Raw genomic sequence first — 27,449 nt, forward strand, 5'->3', positions numbered from 1 at the left:
CTGGACGTTCAAAGTTTACCTCCTGCACCGCACCCATGCTGAAAATGTACTAACATCAAAAGGCACATTTAAGTATGTCTTATAAATTAAATACTTTTCCAAAAAGTTAAACTTGGTTAAGTTAGTAACTGTTAATGCCAACTAGCACTAGTTTAACCTGGCTAAGAGAAAGATAACAATCGTAATACTGTAACAGGAGACAACTGTAATTACAAAGGCAGTGAGTAGAAAAACAGGAAGGATAATTGCTTCAAAAGTTTAGTGTCAGCTCTTTGTTGCCATTATTCTCATTTTTTTGGAGATGCTTTTCATTATTTGTTGCAGTCTCTCACACGATAACATGTAGTTCAAGGAAGGGGATCCTTTCCCAATCAGGAAGTATTAAAAAAAACTGGCTAATTCTCTTTTAATATTTTGCCATGTTCTTAAAGATATGCTTATCTAAGTATTGTGGGGATGGACAATATGTATTCTGTACAATGAACTTTGTTGACTTCTGATTAGAAGTTCATTTTGTGCTCTAAACAGATGTCCTGATGATTAAACTCCCCATTATGTTAGCTAGAATGCTCTTCATCTATACACTGCACAGGTTAACTGAATTCCTTTTCTTTTGGAGGAAAAAAGTGTCCCCCAAAATGCATTTATTTTTTCTACTCATTCTGAAAGGCCTTTTGTGTCTGTAAATTTCCCTCTTGAAAGTAGCAAAAACTAGAGCTGGTTAAGATTTATTTTTTGGTCAGAAAATATCAGTTAATCAAAACTGAAATTTCTCCTTTAGAAAAAAGTTTTGATATTGTTGAAATATCCCATTTCAACATTTCTGAAACGAACAAGTTCTGTTTTTTGGGTCAAAACAACTGTTTAGAAATTTAAGTTAATTTATAGAAAAATGTAAAAAAAGTCAAAATCAAAATGAAATGTCTTGAAATTATCAAAACAAACATTTCAAATAACCTAATTAGAATTTTTTTTTTCCAGAATTTTGGTTGACAGAAATGTTGAAGATGTTGACTTTCTGCCCTGATTCAGGATGGCAAAATTTTCTGAAGTTCTGAAAATTCTCATGGGTCAGCAAAACAGTCCCCCACCTATCTCTACTAAGAACCCCTCATGGCAACTGTCAACGACCGTCTGTTGAGAGAGAGAAATATCAGCTCCCTCCTTTCAGAGGCTGAACGCACTGGCTTTGCTGCACTCTTAGCTCCTGAGAGCTTTGGACAACTCAGGGACTGTATGACAATCCTTTATATTCCATGGTACAGGGGAGCTCAACAGTCAAGCCAGGCATTCATATGTAAAACCAGAAAATACCATAATTCATCTGATAACAGCTCCTAAAAACCCCAAACAGGGACCAGAGCTCCACTGTGTCAGGAACTTATTCTGCAAGGAAGCTCAAAATTATCCTTTGGAAAAATAGTATTTTAGCTAAGAATGGCAGATCACTCTACAGTATATTTTCTTAACCTTTTAGAATGAAAATAATCATGCCTATCCCATTAAAACTAAAAAGCAACAAACCCATTGTATCTCAGAAAATCTTCCACACAAAATGGCAGGAAATAAGTGGCATAAATGCATAATAGTTATAAATCCTTCAGTCTTAATTATAATTTGACTTACTAGAAAATGTACCACTTCTGACTGAAATTCAAAAGCAAAAACCTTGAGTGAAAACATAAAATGTAAAAAGATTGTTCCCACTTTCACACAGTTCTAGTCACCACTCTTGACCCAATTAAGTGAGAAGTATTTGACAGTAAAGACATGAAGCTTTTTATGGTTTTCTTGGGGAAACAGAGAATTTCAGAAACAGCTAAAATTCCAGGAAAAGGCCGTGCAAGGGGAAAAAAAAAAAAAAAAGAGTAATTCTGAACTTGTGTGTGGTCAGGCAAGTGAGAGATAAAGTGTCTTTAAAATACTGAGGCATGATGTTTTACATCCTTGCCTCTGAATGCTCTGGCACTGCTTTCTAGGAAGTTCTTGAAGCTCAGAGCATCAGAGATGCATATTTGACAAGGCGAAACACACAGTGACCACCTCAAAGAAGAATCTTATTTGTAATGTTGGGGACTTTATGAAACTAAACTAAGGTTCTATTTCACATGTGGGTAGTTATCTAGAAAAAAAGGGAGAATTTATGTAGTTTGGGGGGGCTGGTTATCAGCACGCTAGTGGCTCCCTTGTATGTTATGAGTCTCAGTCTAATTTTACGTTGACAGAGAGCGAGAGAGAGAGAGATACACCCTGATATCACACATGAAAGCACGGAACTGATATGTATCTACTTAAAAAAATATTGTTGAAGACCCTTGTCTTGTATGTATTACAAATATCTTCAGTTATATTAGAAGATGAAATACTGAGATAAGACTCTCTATGCATGTTAGAGGAGTGACAATTGCACACTTCACCATATATCCTCACGTTGTGAAATTTTAATTATAATTGATGTGCAAAAGCACAAGATACTTCAGAATGCAAGAAGCTGTAAGTGAGAAACCGATCCTTACAATTAACATAACATGAAACAAGAAAATGGTAATTTAACTATTAGTTCTCAAAATGGAGCAAGTGAGTTATGTCCTTATATATTATGCATTCAGTTGCTACTTATGCATGACAGTGAATTTAGCACTCACATTAGCATGCATACCAGTAATACCACAAATGCCAAACACGGATGACAAATACTACCATATACCTCTGCTATAGTCATTCTCATAGCACTGACAGGTGAAGGTTCAATATCCACCAGCTGAACTGCATTAAAACTCTGAATGACAAAGATTGCACAAGGACAAAAACACAGAGCACACTATTAGAATTACAATGCACACACAAGTGAGGAAATTCAGCACACAGTACTATGAACAACCTAGCACTTTATGTAAACAATTTGCTCTATGGAGAAGTTAGGCAAAAATTAAAATTGCTTATCTTTCGTTAAGATGGAAAGCCAAAAGATAACGTTTTAATTTCAAGGGTGATTTTGTTACAGTGGTTAGTGTTTATTTCTGGCAAAGTTACTCATACAGTCCATAACATATCCATTAATACAATTTCTGGATTTAAACATTCAACGTGAGGGCCATGCCTTTTTTCCCCAAGCAGGATTTACCAAGTCTGAACCAAGGAATTAAAAAGCTGTATAAGGTTCTCTCTTCTTAAACTTAGTTCAAAATAGTACTTATACCTAACTCTAGGAGAATGAAAAATCAACATAGACAATTTCTATTTTTAAAACACCCTTCAGGAACTTATCCATTATACTGTGATTTACTCCATTATAATTTCACCAGTGATTTTTCTGAAAAGCGGAATATGTCAAAAGACTGCATGTATTTAGAAACCAATTTGGAATACAGTGTCAACTATATCCTATTTATTTAAACCAAAAAGTGTATATTTTTCTCGAGTAAACTGAAGGGAATAGGACATTTGATTTGGCAAATCATTAAATTGTCTATTTGTAACCCTACCTTTATGGATGTTTGGAGAACCTCACCAGAATATAACAGAGTTTAATAGGTTTAGGAAAAACTGTTAGCTCAAAACAGAAATCCAGGATGTTAGTCACGCAAGCAGGAGGCAAAAATAGTGCAGTTCTTTTGCAGATGACAATACCGGCATCTGTTTGGAGCTTTATTGTAATTACACACCTATTGTAAGCAGAGTTGGTGAAATCAGGTCAGTGACCTCTACCTATTCGAAGGAATACCAGCTGTGTTAGCGAACACTGACGGATTAGAAAACAAGGCTAGTTTCTTACAGTTTACCCCCCCAAAAACCTTGTTAAGAACAGAACTGAAATAACTGAATCACAGAATTTAAAAATGCCCTTACGGTGTCGCTGTCACTAGGTTGGAACTGGAAGGGTTGTGGTCTGTGAAATACAGAGTTCTCCTGTAAAAACAGTTGAAGATTGTAATCTCGCACCACCTGAAAAGAGAACAAATTCCAGTTTAGGCTTTTTTATTTTGTAGAATTGGGGCATATTATATTTAGTGCTGCAAGGATAAAATGAACACGCTGTACTTCAAATAGGGCCCAATTCTGCAGCTGCTCCATGCATGGAACTCCCATTGGTTTCAACAGGAATTCTGTCCAGGGACAAGTGGCAGAGTCAGGCCCTTAAGGCAATGACCCTATAAATGATTGCTCACAAGGGCTCTGTGGGGTGCTATCCAGTGCAGAACTGAGTTCTAAATAATTATCTAACCTTGTTTTTAGATAAGTACCAGAGATTATCCAATGGAAAATACCAGTGCAAAAGGAAAAGCGGCGAACAAAGCAAAGAGACAAATATATAACATTTCAGTTACACAAACACTTGACCACTTATGGACAATTCTCCAAATACAATTTGTATTTTAACAAATTGAAATGTTGTCATATTTTTCCATAAACAGTCAGACTTTGATTAATCATAGGCTCCCTAGAAACTACTTGATAAAACATTTGAAAAATGAAGCTTTAGTTGAGTTCTTTATAACTGAATATATATTACAGATGGAAAAATTGTCAGATAAAATGTGCGTATCTTTTATACCGAGGTTAATAGTGTGCCAATTAAAAACTGCTTTAGCTACAGTCAAAAACATACCACTAACCTGTAATTTCCAATACATTAAACAAAGTATTTACACATCACAGTCAGTGTGCATTCACAAAAATACTTAGCAATTTGATTTTAAAAAAATGTAACTTGCTGAACAGAGATTTTAGTACTTTAACTGTTGGAAATAATGCTTAACACATTTATGTGTAACTATATGGCCAAATATACATTACTAAGGTTGACAATTTAAATGCAGATTTCTATCTGGGGATTCAAAATATGTTTACACAGTTAATATTCATTTGGCCACACTGTGAAAGAGAGGATTTTGGATGATAGTTTTTGCTACTAAATAGGATGTATTCCATAATATATTAAAATACAGAAATTTATGTTGCTGAAAGGTTGAGTGGTTAAAAAATGAAGTCAAGAAAGGTAAGTAAAAGTATTCCTCATTAGTAGTAACTCACTCACATTTGATAATGTGGTACACATTTACTGCAACTGTGTACCTACTAATCCCAAATACACCCTACGTAAAGTGCAGATGACAAATTCAATTTGTGACACCCACATTTAATGAGAAAAGTGTTTAATAAGTTTTTGCATTTGATTTTCCTGGTTTTTAAATATGAGATTAAGACACTAAAATGTATTTATTTCACTTTGTACTGTTGAAAATATAGGGATCTTTGCACTGACAGCAAACCCTAATGTGTCCAGACAGGGAAACAGAGAAAAATTAAAAGTACTATTATACTACAATGTATTCACAATGCTCCAAAGTCCCATAAAAAAAGTATTTCACCTTTAAATTTAGAGGAAATTTCATACTACATGTATGGAAAATAATTTTATATTTCTTATAACTCAAATATTTCAATTTCTTTTCCAGATTAGTCTGAGCCTCCTCCTTAAAGAGAATTTACTCATCTATAAGTTTTCCATTTCTGTAGTTTTTGAATGACCCCTCCCCCTTATAAAAAAGTTTCTATAATTTGCCATGCTTGGATAACTAAACCAACCAAACAGAAATTGCTTAAACTAAAATATTCACTTTTAGTCTGACACTAAAGTAAGATTTGTTTCAGAAATGTATTAGCAGCAAAACAAAGGATAATAGGAAGGGAAGCCCATGTTGTTCCTTGGTTAGATCATTCTATACTAGAAGGCTATAGTACAACATTAAGATATGGCCTAGTGAACGCTTCTGTTTTCTGAACCATCTTTTTTTTAAATTTTTTATTTTGGGGTGATTATATTCTCAATCCTAAAGTTACATAAAAGAGAAAACGTTAATGAAATTTCCTTACTTAAAAAAGGAAAGAAAAGAATTAAAGTGACAAGAGTTCTCAACCCAGTCCTCCCTCTACCGTTCTCTTGTGGCCAAACTGTTTCCCAATGGAAGTCGTCTTCTAGCTCCAGAAACCTTTCCCAATCCTCATTTCCTACTGGAACCAAGTGCACTAGTACGTCAGTGCGCATATTTGAATATGAGACTAAGACACACGTACATACATGTGTACATTTTAACATCTGAATGTGTGATCAGATTACATAATTAAATGCTTTCAGTTTAACCTGAACACATTAAAATACACGTACGTTCTAGCTTTCTCGGTCCTGAAAGGAGCTATGAGTTTTGGTTAGGGCTTCGATAGCTGAGAGGTGTTGGTAGCTGGTAGTTTTGAAACTGGAGGATAAATAATTTGCAGTTTTGGGAGAGGCGCTTGGTATTTGTCACTGAGGTGAAGTCATTTCCATGTGATATTGTGATCACACAATCAGACTAATGGTATTTATCATTAGCTTGCACATTTAAATATAACATACTAGGTATATTGAATTTGGAGATTCAAAGGGCAATGGATCCTTTAAAACGCAGACTTTGCAGAAGATGGCAGGAGATCCAGCCAAAAGGCTGCCAAGGCGTAATGGCTCCTTTTGATACATTCTTAAGGTGGTGAGTGATGGGGAGGCAGAGTACTAACCTTTCACTCTCACCTTTCAGATGGTATCAGAAAGAGCCAGTCTGGAATGTGATGGAGTATCCTGAAGGGATTAATAGAGGCCAGATGGGCCAATTACCAAACAGCAAATGAGGGAGATATAGACTGGGTGAAGAGCCTTGATTAGAGGGAAGCTCACCTGAGCAGAAGTGAGCTGGGGTAGTATAAACCCAGGAAGCTGGCAGCAGCAAGGGCTGCTGGGAGGATGTTGGCGGTCACCCTCTGTTTAATAGAGAGGGAAGGAGGGAACCCAGGGAAGAGTAGGACCCAGAAAGAGGGCACAGTGGCATTCCCTGAAGAGATCATGGTGGAGAACAGAGCCTGGGGAATGCAGGGTAGGAAGTAGCAAGGTCGGGGACTGAACAGCGAAGTGCCACTGATAGGACAGTGAAGTGGAAGACTGCCTGGGTAACTGTGGGAGTGACAGAGACTTTGAAGAACTAAACCCCAAAACGGGGGGGAATGCTGAGTGACCTGGCTGGAGGGCCGAGTCACAAAGAGGACGCTGCAATTCTTGGAGTGAGAGACGGGTTGCAGGCTGACAGGGAGATGGTGTGCAATCGCAGGAAGGGCTGGTGGCCTTGCAGAGCTAATCCCTAGAACAATCAGGAGGAGGCACCATCCCTGTGATGAGCGAAGCACCCTGTGACAGGCAGAAAAATCTCCCAGTCACCTAATTCAGATTTAATGCACTCTACATATGCACTTGTTCTGAATTGATCATCTAGTAAATGCACATTTAAAAAAAAAAAAAGGCAGCAGCTGACAAATGTGTATGAAGGATTAAGGGAAGTGAGGACAACTGGTCCATCTTTACACCATTCTTGATAGATGCTTGGAGACTGACCATACCACACATACTGAGCATACCATTTTCAAACATTGCAACTATTTAAAACAAACATTCTTTTTATTTTAGCAAAGCATTCCTTACTGAGAACATCATAAATGCTACATTGGAAATTTTGCGACAAAGCTGCTTTTCAAGTTAATTCAATGTAGAAAACAGCTTGTACCCTACACTTGTATAACTCAAAAGTGGATCAGTTTTTCCAAAGAAAAAATTAACCTCAACAAGACCATACATGTGAGTGTTCCTCTCAAAAGGATCATTATTTAGTTACGAATGACAGAAGATGACTATATAGCTATATTATATTATTACTACTGTCCTGTTACAGTAGACTGTATGTCCAGCAAATAAACACTTCTGGGGCATTAAGTACAGTGTGTCTGGCAATTTTTCTGAAAATAGAGAGACTGCCTTAAACAGCACATTTTAAGGGTTCAGCAGCAACATTTCAAGATTAACCTGTATTTTTAAATTGAGAAATTAACTGGATTCCTCACTAATGCAAATCCTTCAGATGCAATAAATTACAATTCAATATATTATTTTCTCTGGTCCACCTCCTAAAAACCAAATGGTTAGAATGTGCTAGCTTAACCTGACCATATGAAATACCAGTTACATAATGCACAGTTACTGGTGTGTATTATAAAACTGACACTGCAATCTGGGTTGCTGTACCTTCTCACTAGAACTAGATCTCAGACATTCAGCAGTTCAGAAACAACTAATGGGATTTTACCAAAGTGTTCCAAAGAAAATTAACCTTTAAAATGAAAATTTGGAAAATTTAAGTCCAAAAAGTAAAACACTTGTGTAAGAACAGGCAGTTAAAAAGCAAGTTGAATTACAGGTTATGCAGGTCTCTCCAAATTAGCAAGAGTAAAACCTCCATATTACACCACATCACAGCATCGTGAACTATGTATAAGCTCCATTCTATAGAAAAACATTTTAACAGGAAAGGTATAACTAATACATTTTAGAAAACCTCTACAAATGACTTAAAGTATCGTTTCCATGTGCATGTTTTAGGTCTGGTGTTTAGAAAATTACCAAGAAGGAAGCATGGAAGGTTAGGAATCTCTTTTTCATTGTATCGAGACTTGATGGTGACAAGACATGGAATCCTAAAGTTTCCACTACTTCAGGACTGAATTTCAGTTTTAGGTGGAGGAAGAATGAAACTTTTAGCTGACTTTGCTTTTTATTTAAAAAAATGGCAGCTGTTTAAAGCAGCTCAAAGGTCTAGAATGTTAGTAGTAGGTCCAGCAAAGATGAATTAGTGGTCCAAAGGGCAGGTGAGGCAGTCAAAGTACACAGTAAATGTATTTGTTGTCTTGACTACCTAACAGGTGATGGCAGGTTACTTTTATTTATTTTGATTTACAGAAATGCTAAAAATGGTGCACTTTCATATGCTCTAGGTCAGGGGTCCTCAAACTGGGGCTCAGGACTCCACAGGGGGTCATAAAGTTCTTACATGGGGGGTCATGAGCTGTCAGCCTCCACCCCAAACTCTGCTTTGCCTCCAGCATTTATAATGTGTTAAATATATAAAAAAGCATTTAATTGATGGGGGGGCACACTCAGAGGTTTGCTATGTGAAAAGGGTCACCAGTAAAAAAAAAAGTCTGAGAATCACTGCTCTAGGTGCTCTTGAAATATTTAAAAATACCTCCCATTGCTTTTGGTTAAATGCCCTCAGCTCTGAAATTTACCTTCTCTCAACTTTGGTCTGTTCAAGTCCTGCCAGGATGCCTGTAAAACATGATGAAGGGCAGAGAAGAGAGACTGGAGAGATAATATACTTCAGTGAGTTTGGAGGTATTTTTACTGTCATTCTGACCTGCTGACTTTTTATAGCAGTAGAATTTTAATAACTCATACAGGACTTTAGTATTGGATAGGTTCTTGTCTAAATGTAAAGAACAAATTTATCACATAGCTGTGCATTTTCACACCAGCACATACACACACAACAAGCAGTAATGTAATACAATCTTTCTGTTTAAGGATAAAGAAAAGGAAAACAGAAAAGAATGAGTTAAGGCCAACATAACGAACTAGCTAACAGCTGTAGAAGTTATTTTCAGACATGACTGCTGTGGTAACTTTTTTGTTGCTTCTCTAGGTGTTGTGGTAGCTTGGAGAGGCTGAAAACAGAACTACTTATTCCAGATACAAAGCAGAAAATTGTTACTGTACAAAATAAAATGAATCCACAGACTTCTGGTTGAGTAGACGCTGGCATAAACTCTCTCTCTAGCTAAATTCCATAGAAAATACAACAAAGGTATTTTCTATGCAAGCGACCTTTAGAAATGACAGTTTAGACAGTCAATTCAGAGAAAAAAAGTGAAGTATTGCACCTTGCATTCTGATTATGAAGCATTTACTAAAAATTAATTAATATGCATAAACTCTATAAACATGTGGTCACTATAAAATATTATACTAATTTTGGAGAGCATCAACAGGTCAACTATCAAGTCTTTAGGCAAAACTATGATACATACAAAAGCAAATGATTAAAGTAAACTCCTTTGTCTGCAGAAAGCTAAAAGGTATTTTCATCTTCTACCCTGAAATTGCCAAATAAACTCAAGACTGGCTAGAATATAGCAGTACATTTTTAATCTGTCCATTACACTCTATAGCTAATAAAAAGTAAGTTCACTGCTCCAAAACTACTATAACAAGATGAATGGGGAATGATTTTAAAGAAATATGTAGTTTGGTATCTATCTGAGTCAACATTCAGAGGTGCATAAATAATATACTCTGTTCCTGCATGAGTGAGCATGGCTCATACAAGGAATATTACAATTATATCATAATACCTAAAGTCTAGTTGGCTTGGGTTTTATTGGAAATCTTTAATAGTACTCAGGATTTGCAGGAGAGGAGGTTATGCAAGTTGGTATGCCACAATATGAATTTGTAAATGACTAGCCCTATTTCTGAATTTGGTTACTTGGGGCAAAGAAACAAAGATGTTAATTACAAAGATCCTAATCTGTTTTCTATATTGGCCAATTTCAAATCCAAAAAAGAATCATATGTTATGCTGTTTCGTTTTTAAGTTGATAGTTAATGACTAAAAAAAATTATCCAAACAGTTTCATACAGCTGTTGCTTCACAGATTACTAATGTTGCTTCAAAACCCTCATGTAGAGTGAAGTGCAGTTTCTCTTTCTAAGCGTGTAGAGTGAACATACTTGGACACTTCCCAATTGCTGCTGCAGTACCTAAAGAATCTGTAGAATGCAAATACACTCAAGATAATGCAGTACTTTTGCAACAACAGGGAAATTTCCCAAAAATCTTCCTTTAGGTTTTGTCAAATTGAATACAATACAGGGACGAACAGAAATATAATACACCTTAAGAATTCTGTATATTTGTCAATATATTTAGGGAATGAATCTCTAGTGTCCAAAAGATAAGACCAATATCTTACTGTATGTTTTAACTCTTCAGCTATAAAGGATAATTCAGTTAAAAGGCTTACCCTGCTGGAAGTTTCCAATAAAAATTGGAATGTATTCTGTACAGCTTGGCATGTCTCTAGCTCCGTCCTGCTGAATGCCATTAAATAATCCTTAAGGTGATCATACACGTTCCCATCAAGAACCTGTATAAAGAAGTGAAGAATGATAAAAGAAAAGTAATTAAAAAGTGTGCAGGATAATTTGCTTTATTTATATTCATTTTTTAGATTTATAATCCAAATTCTCTAAGCACAATGATCAGAATGGCCTGGAAGGGGAACATCTTTCACTAGCCATAGTAGCAAAGTCATTGTCTTAATACCACTAGATGGCACCACAGAGCACTATAACAACAAGTGTATTTCAATAAATATGTTTTCTGTGCAGTTATGTAATGTATCCATAGCAGAATGCTGAGGTCAGGTTTGGATAACTGATTTCGCTTAGAGATATGTTCTCAATGAGAAGTAAGTGACCTTGCAAGTAAAAGGACACGTAGTTTCTACTGCCGAGGATGTACTTTATTGTGAAGCAGTCTAAATGCTGCCATGGGGCGGTTAATAAAAAAGTCGTAATCTGAAATATAGATAATATTGACTACAGCAAGAACTACCTGGTGTCCATTATTTTATGTATATATACACACAAACAACCTATCCATGCACACAAATATCAGCTGCACAAAAGCACTGCCTATCACTCATGTTGCAAACTATTATTAACAACATTAAGGCACAGCTCAGAGGCTATGTTGTGCTAATTGCTGTAAAAATTACATTGTAAAACCTAATCCACACAAAATTGTGCCAGTTTAATTTAACATATATTGGCAAATTGATTAAACCACTGCAACTGTGTGTGTACAGACATTCTTATATCATCTTAAAACTGGTGTATATTCTTTAAGCTGATATAAACGTGTATGGCAACACACAAAGTTGCACTAGTTTAACTAAATAAGTCAAGGAAAATAGTGCCTGTTTTCAGATTTCTTTGAAAACAGTTTTCGATTAGTGTGGTTAGTGCAAGTATTTGGTTGCATGTGCTTCAACCTTGTTGAATGCCTGCTTGCTTGACATTCAAGATGTTCTCCACCTCTGGTGTTATTTGCTGTAAAACTAGGCGCTCTAGAACCTTGACACACACAGAAAGCAGTGATATTGGGTGGTAGCTTGATGCCTGGTTTGGGTATTTATCAGGTTTTGCGAGGCCGATGACTTTTGACATGCACCAAATTTTCGGCAGTCTTCTTTCATTGGTGGCCCTTGTGAAGAATTGAGTCAGCCATGAATGGGTGCATGGGCCAAGATGTTTCAGGAACTCTTGAAGAATGCTGACACAGCCAGCAGCAGTGCCAGACTTGATGTTATGTAGCACTCTGTCCAGCTCTGGAATTGTGAACGGTTCAGGGCAAGCTCTGGATTTTTGCTGTCTATGGAAGATCCTCTAATCAATCTGGACTCCACTCTTCACTTCTTTTTCCAGGGGTGTCTTTCCCATGTGAAGCAGGAGACTGTCTACTTGGTTAGCGCTTGCAGATGATCAGCTTGACCTCACTGCAGCATATGAAACTGTGTATATGTAGCACAGGGGTCCACTTGTTAAAATATCAAGAGTCCTCCCACCATGGATTACTGATGCCATCGAACTGTTACTCCAAGACTGATGGTTCAGGATGCATGTGGGTGAAAAAACATGTTGGAAAAGTTGGAAAAACAGATGAATGGGTTACCCCAGTGGGTCTGTTCTTGCCCCAATCTTGTTCATTCTATACATCAATGACCTGCCACCAACCCAAGTAAAGCACGGAAGTTCATCTATGCAGACAACTTCTGCTGCAGACTACAGGCTCCGACTTTCTCTGAGCTGGAGAACACCCTGAGTAACAACCACACTGCAAAGCTGACTACTGCAAGACATGGTGCCTTCAGCTTAGTCCCAGCAAAACAGTCTCTAGCACATTCGACCTCCACCATGCCAATGCTAAGAGGGAATTAAATATCATAATGAATGGGTTCTTTAATAAGAAAAACAGTAACTGTTCATGCAACATTATGGTAACATAATTAAATTCTCTCTCTCTCACATTCCCATGCACCAGGAAATTTAAAAGAAAGGACTCCAAAATAAAGTAGGTCATGTTGCACATACATAATGTCTTTTATTCTAGTTCCTCTTGGTACAGCATAGCTCTACTACATCACTCTTTTGTTTAAATTATTCAATATCTACAAGTTAATGTTATCGGAATCTTAGCTTCTGCCTTTCCTGACTTTTTGTGATTTTAAATGAGCAAGCAATATTATTATGCTCACATATGCATTCAAACACTTCCAAGAGCTTGTCCCACTGACACATTTTCAGAGGACACAAATAAAGTGGAAAATAGTTTTATTTGTGGCCCCTGCTTTAGAAAAAACAGGAAGTATAACACTAGCTTCATACTGTTTCCATTTTATCCACTGATTGGACTCCCAGGTCCTGTGTTGAAGAGCTCTGACCACACAGGTTATACGGATGGTCAACTAGCATTACAGCACTGAAGTAGGCAATGAAATACACCACAAGGAAGCACATAAAGCAGTAAGAACCTCTGCACTTGGGAATTATATTTATTGCGAACCCCCCTCAATTAATTAAAATTGGCTTCAATATAAGAACTCTTCCAAACCCTGATAATACTTATTTGTTGGAGTTATAAATGAGGGCAACATAATGCTTCCTTATTTGACAGCAAAATTAACCCCATGAGTAAAAAACATGATAAAACGTGAAAAAATGACACTTCCATCAATTCCATTTTCTTGACTCTAATGCTGGTGAGTTACAAGATGCCTTAAGCATTTTTCGATTATATCAAATTGTAACTATTATATCAAATTGATGAGTTGGGTATTATAAATTAAGAGCTGGTTAGGCAAATTATACATAAAAATATGTATAATAGATTAGTAAGTATATACTTTTATACATATGAATTTTTCTGACTAGAACTACACAATAAATGATTTGCCCAAGGCAGAGGCAGTCCCTGTCAAATTCCAGATAGCCAGTCTCATCAAACTATTGAATGAGATTTCTTTTCAAAAATATATATTGATATTTTAATACCTATATACAAGGATTCCTATATATTTCTTTTAAAACAGCAGGGACTGTTATCCTTGAATACTGCAAATCAAATCTGGCTAGATATTTACAAAAATGTCTACTTTATGGCTTGAAGAGGAACATGAAAAACCAACAACTGCATAATCACAGTGTTTGTCCCCCTTCCTGTATCTCAACAGGCTATTATCATATTAAGACCACACAAAATATTGTATACAAAATGAGGATACCCATGTAAAAAAAGACCAGGCGACTCTTCCCTTTTAATTTTTGACATCATCAGGACTCAAGATAATACCAAGTTATATAATGCAGAATGAGGTTTTCCAAGAAAACAAGCAGTATTTAATATAAAATCTGTTCCATTCAGATGAACTGTCATCTTAAAGATGAGAAAATTTAAACCCCACTAAGTATCACTGAATCAGACATTTTCAAAATGGCTTAACTAAATTCTATATATTTTTTAATTTCACAGATGTTTAAACAGGTTTGAAAAATAGAATGTTTTGAATATTCTCTTTTTGAATACAGACTTTAGAATATTTGATTCTAAATGGCTTCCTAATAGAGGATATGAAATTTCTCAGTTCTGATTTGCTTCATGAGTTTGTCAGTATCATAGCTTTCTTTTAATCCTTCTTCTCTCTAGTTAGAAGTTGCAGTGGTTTGAATAATTTTATATTATGTTATATTTTTCCCTGCATCCAAAGATTTAAGTGGAACTGAACTACAGATATTTTAACTATATTTGGATGTTTGCCTGCTGTCACCCTTCAAAAATGTAACTGTAGAAATGACATGACATATTCACTGAATATCTCGCATGTTCATGTAAGTAATTATTTATTTAGCGGTCTCTTTTACTGTAGTATTCACAGGTCTCAATTATAGTGGATATCAAAACTAGTATTTAAGTATTAAATCATGAACTAGAAACATTTAAAGAGTATTACCATTCCTGGAAAGCTCAAAAAAAGTGTATCCTGATTTTTTACTCTCTCTCTCTCTCTCTAAAATTCCAAGGGACAAATAGAAATTGTCTGAGCCAGACACAGTGTGAACAGGTGCAGTACTAGGCTTCCAAACAGATCTGCCAGTCCATTTCAATCATTACTTGAAACATTCCTGCTGTTCTAATTACGATCTTATCTTGAGCAGAGATTGCTGAAATGTGTGTGTTTTTGTAATATGAACAAGCTTCCACTGATGAAAATTTAGTGTATTAACCTAATGGACCATATTAGCTTTCCCACCAAATAAATAACATTCGCAAAACATGCCTGCAAGCTTGCATAGCACCCACTGATACTAGACTGGTTCACAGTGTTGAGTCTTTTAATGAACGCTGAATATAGCTTTTCTTTTTTAAAATAAAAATTCTTTTTTTTCCTTCTAATCCAGGGTTACTATACGACAATACCTATTGTAGAGATTAATGGTATGATTCATGGATGGAATGCTAGTTTAAATTTATAATTGCTTATTTTTGGCTTTTGGTGTCACATACATAATACTACTCAGCAACTTTTTTGTGCTTTTTTTTTTTCCTGTTACAAAGTTCAGGAAACAATATAGTTGATGTTGGTGGCTAGAATTTCCTTATATGGGTGGAGGTAATGTAACAAAATTAGACCTGACCTTGACCTGCCTTATCCATTCATGCAGTTTCAGGAAAAGTTTTAAATGAACTAAACAAAGTTAATTGTGTTTGCTATGTTATCTGTTACCTCAATGGTATTACATTATGCTGGTATAACAGGTTTTCCTGTTTAATAATCCAAGCAAAAGCAGAAACTAGATTCTCAAGTCTTCCTTCTTTAGGTACAGTGTATCAAAAAATACCAAAGCTAGGTTCTTAAACCACCCTCCAGCTCAGATCAACTTACCATATGTATGTGTGTCTGATCCACTCTGTTTGTATCAGAACTAGACTGTAATTCATTGGAATACAGGGACTGTGCCTTTATTATTAATTATTTTTTATTAGTGTAGCACCTAAACACCCCATCTGAGATTGGGCTCTAATTGCTAGGCACTGTACAAAGACGTAGTTGGAGAAAGTCCCTGCCCTGACGAGTTTACAATAAAAACAGATAAAACAAGAAAAAAGTTCAAGGAGAAACAGGCACAGAGAGGTGAAGTGGCTTGTTCAAAGTCACACAGCAGGTTAATGAAAAATGACAAGAACGAACCCAGCTTTTTTGTTTCAGTCCCATGCACTATTCACTGGGTCATGCTGTTTGTATTTGTTTCTTTTAGTACAAGCACACCATTGGCACGTGATAAACAACAACTCACTTTCTATGTTGTGCCACAAACTTAAAAATATTATTTTTATAATTTTCCTTCTAAATTTCTCAAGTTAATACTATCCTAAACCTTTACTTTCCTAGCAGTTTTAAAACTGTCAAGCCCATTTAAACTGCACACTGCACAAGCAGGACAAAAGTTTCCCAGTTTTTGGCTCAAAACAAAATATACCTTTACCCCATTAAATATACGGTATAATCTTGATCATGCAAATATTCTAGTGAATGTTGTAGTTTTCAATAATCAAAGGAATTTTCAACATAATGTCTTTGGGAGATGTGACCCAGTTTTATATAGCTGGGAGTTTCAGATAACAAAGGTTGAACTATATTGCAAGAAGCACAGAAGTTTGTGATCAACATAACATAAGATGATGAGACTTCATTATACACACAGTAAAAGCTAGAACTGCTCAGAGCAATATGCACATTTATTAAGGCAACAGTTAATTTTAGCACCACACTTCATTTCTTTCTGTGAGAAGTCTAATATAAAAAAGGCAAACCCTGTTTTGTATTTTTTATATTTATCCCAGAAATGCTAACAGGTCACAGTTTGTTAAGGGTTCTTGGTGCTGGTGGCTAGTTTGTACTGTACTTGATATTGAGAATTTTTCAAAAATTTATCACCTAATGATTAAGAAAAATAAGAACGACCAAGTCGTCTTTAAAAAAATCCCCTAACTCACTCACCAGTAATGCATCTGAAGAAGTGAGGTTTTTTACTCACGAAAGCTTATGCCCAAATATATCTGTTAATCTTTAAGGTGCCACTGGACTCGTTGTTGTTTTTGTGGATACAGACTAACACAGCTACCCCTTGATATATACCAGTAATGAATTCAACACAACTCAGTGTGGTTGACTGACATCAGCAGAATTCTGATTAGCAATACATGAGACCGTTAGCCAAAAACAACAAGAAAGAAAGGAAGGAAGGTCAGGAAAACCCATCCTTTTTAGTTAACAGTTGCATTCCACAATTTTTCCCCTCCAAATATTGGTCCAACTCTTTCAAAAACTGCTTTAGTTGCTATTCCTGGCAGTTGTTTATTCCACTCACTAACTTTTCTTTATACAGACAAAGAGACATTTCTTCTCATAACATGACCAGTAATGCAGTATTCCCAGAATGTTCAGCTTTATATAAATAATGCAGAAAGTCGTGTGTTTTATCCTCCTTTCCCTGATACTCCTTTACCTTTTAATGTTTATGCTATTCATTGGACTTATTCCATTTTAATGTATGATTTCTAGTCCCATGCATTTCTGTAAACTGAACTGTAGAATCCACTAACTACCATGAACTTCTCGTTTGTACAAGTAATTCTTCATTTTTATACAAAGGAAGGCATGTAACCATAGAATTTGACACTGCAAAAACTGAAAGTATGGCAATAAAGTTAACACAAATTATTCTTTGATTCTCATTGCAATCCATTCACTTTCCACCATCCTAAACCACTTTCCCTCACAACAGCTCTCTTCTCCCTCAATACCAAAACCAACTTTTATCAACCCTCTAGGTAACACTTGCTGATGGCTTCAGTTTACTATCAGGTATCAGTTTACTATGATATTCAAAGTTTTCCTAAAGTCAAATGAACATTATTTACTTTATATAAACTTTTTCAGAGCCTCAGAGTAGTCGTAAATTTCTGTTTAGGCTATCCTTATATAAAATATTAACTTAGGTATAAATAAGGAATAATCAGTTAAAGTATCAGAGGGGTAGCCGAGTCCGACGAAGTGGGTATTCACCCACGAAAGCTCATGTTCCAACGTCTGTTAGTCTATAAGGTGCCACAGGACTCTTTGCTGCTTTAACAATTCAATTAAAGTTAATGGAGTTACACTGGTGTAAGAGTGGAGACTCAGACCTTCTAGATCTAATTTCTTAAGAGCCTCTCTTGAATATATGGGTCATCTTAGCTTCTTTAGAGTACATCAGTACATCTACTGTTTCCAAAGAGGACATTGTGTACTGGCAGTTCTTGGGTTTATCTTAACACTTCCTTCATAATTTTGGAATAAACCTGATGGACCAGGACTTTTGTCAGTTTTCAGACTTTTTAAAAATAAATCATTCTGGAATACAAATCACAGAAGTGTAGGGCTAGACGGAACATCAAAAGGCCATCCAGTCCATCCTCGCATGCTGAGGGAGGATTAAGTATATCTAGACCACCTTAACAGTTGTTTGTCTCACCTTCTCTTAAAAAGCTTCAAGAACATGGATTCCACAACTTCCCATGAAGCCTATTCCAGTGCTTACCGATCCTTATAGTTAGAAAGTTTTTTCCTAACAAATCTCCCTTGCTTCAAATTAAGCCGACTACTTCTTGTCCTACCTTCAGTGGACATGAAGCAACAATTGATCACTGTTCTCTTTATAACAGCACTTCTCTGATTCGTATACCGTGCCTATCACAATAGTATCTGAGCTGCCTTCTGGTAGTGCATTAAGTGATGTGGCTAACATTTGTCATTTGTAGTTTGTTCTCTCATTCTCTCCGCTGGGTGCAAATTGTGCATGCAGTGAGTGCTTTGTTTTGTAAGTATTTTGTTGTTGGGTTTTTTTACGCGTATGCTGCCATATGTTTATACTAGAAAAGCCAGGTTAAAGAAGTGCGCTTTGCACTGGTAGTGGAAGGTGGTTATGCCCATGATAATCAGAGACACAAAGGTTTTGGGAGGCTTGGGAATAAATCTGAAATGGAGGCCCCTCAACCCATCAAAAAACAAAACAAAACCAACCCACACCAAAAAAAACAGGTGCAATAACAGAAGGGAGGACCCAGGGAAAGGGTGAGGGGTTTGGAGAGCAAGCACACCCTGCAATCATCCCACAGTGATGGCTCCTGTGTCCCGGGGCTGGCTCCGGCTCCAGCTCCTCATCGAAGTACTGCAACCTGGCGCACTGGGTCGCAGTGCTACCTCACTCAAATTTGGCCTGGTCATTCCCCATCATGATAAAGGCATAGCTGGGCAAAACCCTAATGGCACTGTGACCTGTTCACCAGGGTCACACTGCATTAGGTTTGGGAGCCCTCTTAAACAGGGGGCCTGAGACAAAATTGTCCCTCACATCTTCCCGCACCCATTACTGATAAGTCCCCAGTTCCTATGAGAGCTCATTCTACAGTCTCACACCAGCCCCAAGAAAGCCATTACCCACATAGACGAGCTTTCTCCTTTATTGTACAGGACCATTATGTTAGAAGATTGGAGCTGTCAACCATGGTTTTCGTTCAGGAGCTTCAGGTGGTCTATTAGATATTCTGGGTCCAAAACATTGGTGCCTTGAAGATAAGGACCAAGACCTTGAACTTCACTCAATAGTTTATGAAAAGCCACACAAACACACACACGATGTGTCATACTTACCAATTATATGTTTCTTTATTTACTTGTTTTCTTTTCTTTACCCCTACACATATTTCATTTGTTAACAGAAGGAACCCAAATACCGATCACTGTAGGTTTACAATCTATTTTATTTACTCTTAGAGGATTTGTAAACATGCTCCCTTAATCTGTCTAGTTTGGGTATAATGGATTTAAGTTGCAATTTAAAAAAAAATACAAATTAGTTTCATTCCCCCAAATTATACATAGATTTAAACATACTAACCATATATGAACATACTAACCATATGTAACGATGTTTCAAAGCGTCCCACAGACTTGACAGTTACCAGTCTGATTCAAATCACACAGGGCCTTTTCAAAATAATGAATTCATGCTAAATCTGTTAACTATCTGGTATTTAAGTGGGTATAGTCAATGAGCACAACTCAGCTTTTTAAAAAAATCTGTTATAAAACTATACTAGTTTTACTAAAATTGAGGAGTACAATGGAAAAAAATCAATTTAATACTATTTTTAGCTACTTCGCTGTTCACACAAATGATCAATATGCCCATTAAAGGAAAATGGTATGAGCCCCATGGTACTGCAATCACTGTAAGAGCTGAATAATGAGGAAAAAAACAATATAGCTGCATGCTAAGGTATAGCAGCTGCACTGCAGCATTAAAGATTAAACTCTGTTTCCCAAATATTACTTGAGACTTCGGCGTGTCAATTATAATATTCTTTTTTTAAAGTCCATTCTCTTATTTATTCATGGAGGAGTAATGCTAATAAGATAAATATGCAATCCCTCTGAGCACCATTGGGAGAGTCAACAGTAAGAAACTTTACAATGTACCACTCTGTCTTTGCGGTTAAAATTTTTTTGAAAGGTTTGTCCTCTTTTAGATATATGCATTTATCCCACCAATGGAGTTCAGAGATTGCTATAAAGGAACCTTCATGAAAGCAGGTTGTCTTCATGAGGTCACTCAAAATGGGTTTGCCTTATCAAGTTTCCATAAACTTGATTAAATTTTCCCCCTCCCATACTTTTTGCCTTTCATCATGCTCTTACCATCTGTGAACTTAAGACACTATAGTGACGTGCCAGTATGAGTTTCTTGATATACAGTGAACACACTTCAGCATGTTTTCATTGTTAACTGTGGGCAGGGAAAAACAGGAGTGGTGGATAGATGGGTGGATCAGCCAGTTAATTTAATAAAATTTTTAGTTGATGTGAACAAATTAATGTTTAGCAAGAATAAAACAAATACTTATGATAAGAAACTTCTAAATATATTTTAGTCTGATGACATTTCATGAGTTAAACTAGATTCAAGTGAGTTCACTGTTATTTATATCTTGAGTTAGCCAATTTGACTGGAGAAAAGGAGAGGATGTTATCCACATGCCTATCTGATAAGGCTGGATCAACTTAATCAAATTGGTATTATACTGATGATGAGGGGAAAATGTTTAAATATTGGACAGCATAGAAATTATTTGTATTGCAGTAGTGGCTGGAGGCCTCGAAAGAGACTGGGGCACCATTGTACTAGGCAACATATAAATATGCAGCATGTGACAGTCCCTGCCCCAAAAGTTTACACTCTACACAGACCAGACAGAAATCATGGGAAGAGAAACAGATGCACAGAGAAGTGATGTGACTTTTCAAAGGCCACAGAGGCGGTCAGCCGGTGGGAGAGCTGGGATTAGAGCCCAGGTAACCTGACTCCTCCCACTGTAATGTTTTATCCATTGGGAATCTGTTATAACTTTTTGGGTGCATTCAGCACTACCTCTTTTCCAACAAACACAAACCCACGTTTACTGTATTAACTTTTATTTCTCAGGCCTTATTTTTTTAGATTGCTAAACAAGTGATTGTTCTACCTGTCCAGAGAGTAAGGAACCCGGTACATGGAATACTCATTTCAAAGACCAAAATTTTGTTAATACACATGGACACCCTCACAAACACGTACAAAAGGTGCACCAAGGTCACCTTCGTGTTATTTACTGAATACTCAGCTCCACTGTTTAGGAGGGAGTATAAGGGATGAGGGTCCACTGACATTTTTTCTAAAATCGTAACCTGATTAACATTCAAAATTTAGTTTTTCCAGAAGCACATACCGATCAATTTGTTACACATTATGCTTTACCCTAAAGATACAGGTTTGACATAACTATGATCCCAGTTTAATGGAGGACATGAGAGAAAGTAAAGGAAAAATCAGAAGTGGAAATGAGCAGGATGAGGAGGTGGATCTCTGCACACTAAGGCCTGGTCTACACTACGCGTTTATACCAATTTTAGCAGCGTTAAACCGATTTAACGCTGTAGCCGTCCACACAGCGAGGCCCTTTATATCGATATAAAGGGCTCTTTAAATCAGTTTCTGTACTCCTCCCCAACAAGAGGAGTAGCGCTAAAATCAGTATTGCCATATCAGATTAGGGTTAGTGCGGCCGCAAATCGATGGTATCGGCCTCCGGGCGGTATCCCATAGTGCTCCACTGTGACCGCTCTGGACAGCAATCTGAACTCGGATGCAGTGGCCAGGTAGACAGGAAAAGCCCCGCGAACTTCTAAATTTCATTTCCTGTTTGTCCAGCATGGAGCTCTGATCAGTATGGGTGGTGATGCAGTCCCAAATCCAAAAAGAGCTCCAGCATGGACCGTACGGGAGATACTGGATCTGATCACTGTATGAGGAGACAAATCTGTTCTATCAAAGCTCTGTTACAGAAGACGAAATGCCAAAGTATTTGAAAAAAATCTCCAGACTATGATACAGAGTCCACAGCACAGTGCTGCGTGACAAGCGTTAACGGAAAACCAAAGAATCAAATCGATGCTCATGGAGGGAGGGAGGGGGTACTGAGGACTCCAGCTATCCCACAGTCCCGCGTTCCGAATCGTTTGTATTCTTGGGGCTGAGCTCCCAATGTCCTGTGTTCAACCCCATTTCCGGGGTGGTTCCGCGGTCTATCTCTCAAATTTACACCCCTCCCCTCCCTTACGAAAAGTGGGGAAAATCGTTTCTTGACTTTTTTATATGTTCCCCTATTGTACTACTGCATGCTGGCTGGTAGGACATGGTTGCTGCACAGTAACAGTAGCATCCTCTCTCCTCCTCCCAGTGGCAGCGGACAGTGCAATAGGACTGGATAGCCATCTGGTCCTGAGCCGTTGCGTGCTCCTGTTCTGGCCTTCAGGTGAGGCCGACGGGTGCCTGGCGTAAAAATAGAATGATTTCCGGTCCTTCCAGTAGATGGTACAGAACGGCTGGTAACCGTCCCATTCATAGCAACTGGAGGCTGCTCCATCAGCCCTCTCCCTTTCTGGGTAAAAAAGATCGTTACTGCCTGGACTATCATGCAGTGAGTGCGGATGGGTCTCTCCCCTGCACGCTTAAGTGCCTGCCTGGGATATCATAGCATGGAGGCCTGACTATCACAGCAGGCTAGAGGCTGTTCTCCCCCCATTTTATCTCACTAAAAAGTCAGTGTTTCTTATTCCTGCATCTTATTCCTGTCATCACACAAATGGGGGGGGACACCCTACAGATATAGCCAGGCGAAATTTGGGAGAGGGAAGCAACGGTGGGTGTTGCAGAGGAACCCTAGAATCGTATGCAGTCATCTTTCCTGGAATCTGAACATGGAGCGGCTGTGCTCTCTGATACACTGGTTCTCAGTATACTTGCCCCCATATTCTAGGCCGGGACTGACTCTATTTTAGAACCTAAGAGGATTGACTCGAGGGGTCATTTCTCATTTGTTGTCTTTGCGCCCCGGCCGACCTCAGCCAGGGCACCATGACCAGCAGCAGACGGTACGAACGGCAGATAACTGTCATTCATAGCAAATTTACAATGGCGCAGACAGGGCGTACAGAACGCTGATACTGTCTCTTGCTGTCATGTAAAGGCCAAATGAATGCTGCCGTGTAGCACTGCCAGTATCGCCTCTGTCGCGCAATCAGTACACTATGGTGGCAGTAAAGAAAGCTCTGACCGGGCTCATGGTTGATCTCTCTCTTGTTCAGAATTCCAAGGGGCGGGGGAGACTGCGGGAACTATGGGATAGCTACGGAATAGCTACCCACAATGCAACGCTCCAAAAATCGACGCTAGCCTTGGATCGTGGACGCACACCGTCGAATTAATGTGTTTAGTGTGGCCGCGTGCACTCGACTTTATACAATCTGTTTTACAAAACTGGTATATGTAAAATCGGAATAATCCCGTAGTGTAGATGTACCCTAAGTCAAATGTTGTTGTTAGAGAAATTCAAATACTGACAACTTTTCATCAACATTTTGAATTTAGATTAAAAAGACTTTGTGAAAAAATCATTGTTTTTTGACCAGCTTTAAATCTCATTTAAAAGTGATTCCCCATATACTATGAACATAATTTTCTCAAGAATAAATCTGAATGTCCATGGATCCCAACATTCAGACTGGGATCCTCACCTCATGATCGTATCTTTCAAACACATTTAACTGAAACAATATTTTCTCCCAATTTTTTTTAGCTGTGGAATTTACCAGAACATGGACAGGTGTGTTTCTATACCATTTGAGCACAGCTAGATTATAATCTGTAAACCGCAGACTCTTGGAGCTAAGTAAAATTTGTTCAGAATTTTAAAATGTGTTAATTTCAGTTTGGAAACCAACACTATTTTATGGACAGTTAAGCAATTAATTCTGAGTTTAAATAATTATGTAAAACACTGTGCAATATTCTCAGTTAATCTGACTACATTCTGTTCCAGTGAGGTGGTGTAACTGGACATTCTGTATCTACAGAAGCTGAGAAAGAATATTTGTTTTCCTTCCTGAAAATGGGATTCTCTCTACCCATAAAATTTGTCTAGCGGCAATGACAACCAGAACAGATGTGCATTTCTTCTATATGAAGACTAGGACTGCAAGTGGACAAATCATACTGCAGAATATTTTCTTGCCTAAAGGCGCTCTTGAGCCAGCTTTCCAAACAATTATCTCAGTAATTTGTAAATACTAAAAGCTGATAATTCCTTTCTGTGGATCAGTTTCACTGGTGGACACCAGCTGCATTCAGCTCCCCTCATAAGAGGCCACAATCACAATGAAGGAACACGTCTTCCTTCATACTCTTGACTCTACAGCCTTTTTTCCCCACAGATCAGTGACTTCCAAAGAGGAAGCTATTGCTTATGTCATACGTTAACTCTCAAATTTGAACAGCCAGCCATTTGAGCAACAAAGGCTGACTGGTAGGCATCTACATTAGTGGAACTGGTCCATAGAAAATTAATACAAGGGAAGAAATTCTGCTTTTTAAGGACCAATTGCCCTCAGTACAGATTAAGTGGGATTTGAATAGCAGTATCCCAAATGACAGTGTGGCAAAGCAAATGACTACACCTTAAATTATTCATCCACCCCTACTAGGGGAATAAACACTAGACCACCTCTGATGGGAATCTGCCAAGCCATCCTCAAGTAGGAAGTTAATAACTTTGCTGAAGGGAAAGTACAAAACAGTGTAAGAATCTAGGGACCCTTCAAAAGCTTCTTGTCTCACAGGGGCTTGGGATACCCTTCTTCCACTTTCCACCCAAATCTTTCTTGAGTCTTTAAAACTGGGCTAGAAACTTCATGAGATTTTATAAGATTTCTAATCCTTTTCACTCGGGTCTCACTAAAACTGTGTAAATGTGGAGCCATTAAGAAAAAAACAGAACGCTACAAGCCATTTTTACTTTAGCACTTCTTAACGTATAACTGTGGTTTATATCCAGTCTGATGCTCTGCATAGCGTATTCTTACTATTGCTTTGCCGATACTGTAATATTGCCCATTTGCCTTTCTGGATCTTATCTCCCACCTGTTGTGCCTCTCCGGCTTTCTTCCTAGTTTCAAGTCCCTAGGAAATGTTTTCCCCTGTCATTCAAAGGGCAGTCACAATTAATTCTTACAGTCCCCTTTCTCCAGATAACAAATGATTCATGAAACCCAGTCTTTCTCCACCTCCTCAGCTACTAGTTTATTTCCTTGGCTCTTGGAAATGGCAGAAACTCTAGGAAGATTATTCTACAATCCTATTCAAATTCTCTACCAAGGTCTCTGGAGTCATATAAATTCTAGTAAGCTGATTGCTGTGCCATTCATACCAATGTGGACAATGAGAAAAATGTTTTCTCCTGCAGTCTTAAATACTAGCCAGCCACTATAGTACTTTGAGATTTCATTCCTGTTACGTACCAAACATTCTCCTGCTGCTTGCAGAACATTTGGTCTACGCTCCTTCACCCTGAGTCAGCCAAACAACTATATGAAGATTATAGGTATCAATCCCACTACTGCTTGTGTGCTAAGCAACCACTGAATGAGCAAATTCCATCCCAGTTCTCAGACAACGAAATTCTATTAACTACCATTAAAATGTATAAATTACTAGTCCAGAATTTCAACAATACATTTTAAAAGGACAAGGCAATAATTTCTGATTGTTCCTTTACGGTGAAATTCACCAGTACCACTTAAGTAACACTGAAGTACCGGCGCATTCCCCTGTACAGGCTCTCTGCACAGGGGAAACTTTCACTGTGAATGAATAGCCGCAAATTCTAATTGCTGGTCAGCCATTAACAGTTAAATCAAAGATACCAAAGTAACATGCGAAGCCAAGATGCCAAGGAAACCATACGGATATTTCAATATAGTTTCTTTTTTCTGTCACTTGTTTTCAGCAATGGATTTAAAATTCAACAAAAAAAAATTAGGGTTTCAAAATGAAAAGCTGAGTAATCTTTTCAGAATGTCTGTTTCCATGACTTCTAATCCAGGAATGTTGAATGTTTCCAATTAAAACTTTCAGATTCAGCCCCACCTGCTTCCCAAGCGTAGCATGCCCAGGTGTTTCCTGCAGTTGGGTATTTCTCTGCGTTAGATACAGCTCCACTCCAAGAAGCACAGGCTAAAACTGTGGGCAGAGCAAACCACTTCGGTAACTGCTCTCAACACATTTCAGTGTTATTTTAAACAAGCTGGTAAATCCCTATTTTCAGCTCAGAATGGGGTCTTTCAACATGTTTCACAGACACACATTCAAGCCATTTTCAAATTCGGCTTCCTCTTCCTCCACAAAATTTTTGAGATCTGTCCTTTTCAACAATCCCCAAAGCTAAAATTCTCATCAAGTCTCCTATCTTGATAACTGCAAACACCTCCTCCCTGACTTCCTCAATTCTTGCATTGCTTTCTCCATATAAGCTACTACAGTGAGGACCATCCTCCTCATCAGTCATTTTGATCACATCACCTCCCCAATGGTTTCCCCTCCTTTACTGCATCAAGTTCAAGATTCATGCCCTGCTTAACTTTATTCTACTTATTCACCTTTGCCTCCCCCCACAAAACTCACCTTCATTCACCCCAAAATTATGCCAGAACTTAAGCCCATTTGTCAGCTTCTTGCATAAACGTCTCCATTCTTATTCCATGCCTCCTCCTATGCAGGAAATGCCCTTTCTGAGCACATCTGTAAAGTCTTTCTGCATTCAAATCCCTCCTGAAGACCTACTTTGGTCATGACACCTATGCAAAATTGTCTGACAAGTTTCAGGAATAACCTAGGAATAGTTTTAATAGCCTATTAAAAATAACCTATTACATGGTGATAATATTACTACCCTGACAGACCAACCACGCTGACTACTTGTTGTATGTGTTATACCCCTTTG

The 27,449-nt window shown here is 37.7% G+C and overlaps 1 protein-coding gene across 1 annotated transcript in view; it reads right to left on the minus strand.

The window, feature by feature from the left end:
• Window positions 1-27,449, minus strand: part of FCHSD2 (FCH and double SH3 domains 2) — a 263,587-nt gene that overhangs the window by 58,022 nt on the left and 178,116 nt on the right. Inside the window, exons 9-10 of the mRNA XM_032796414.2 lie at window positions 10,939-11,061; window positions 3,850-3,945 (exon numbers count right to left, since the gene is read on the minus strand). Of these exons, the coding sequence (XP_032652305.1) occupies window positions 3,850-3,945; window positions 10,939-11,061 (219 nt within the window). The remainder of the gene's footprint in view (window positions 1-3,849; window positions 3,946-10,938; window positions 11,062-27,449) is intronic.

The sequence above is a fragment of the Chelonoidis abingdonii genome, chromosome 1, assembly GCF_003597395.2.
Source record: "Chelonoidis abingdonii isolate Lonesome George chromosome 1, CheloAbing_2.0, whole genome shotgun sequence".
Classification (NCBI taxonomy): domain Eukaryota; kingdom Metazoa; phylum Chordata; order Testudines; family Testudinidae; genus Chelonoidis; species Chelonoidis abingdonii.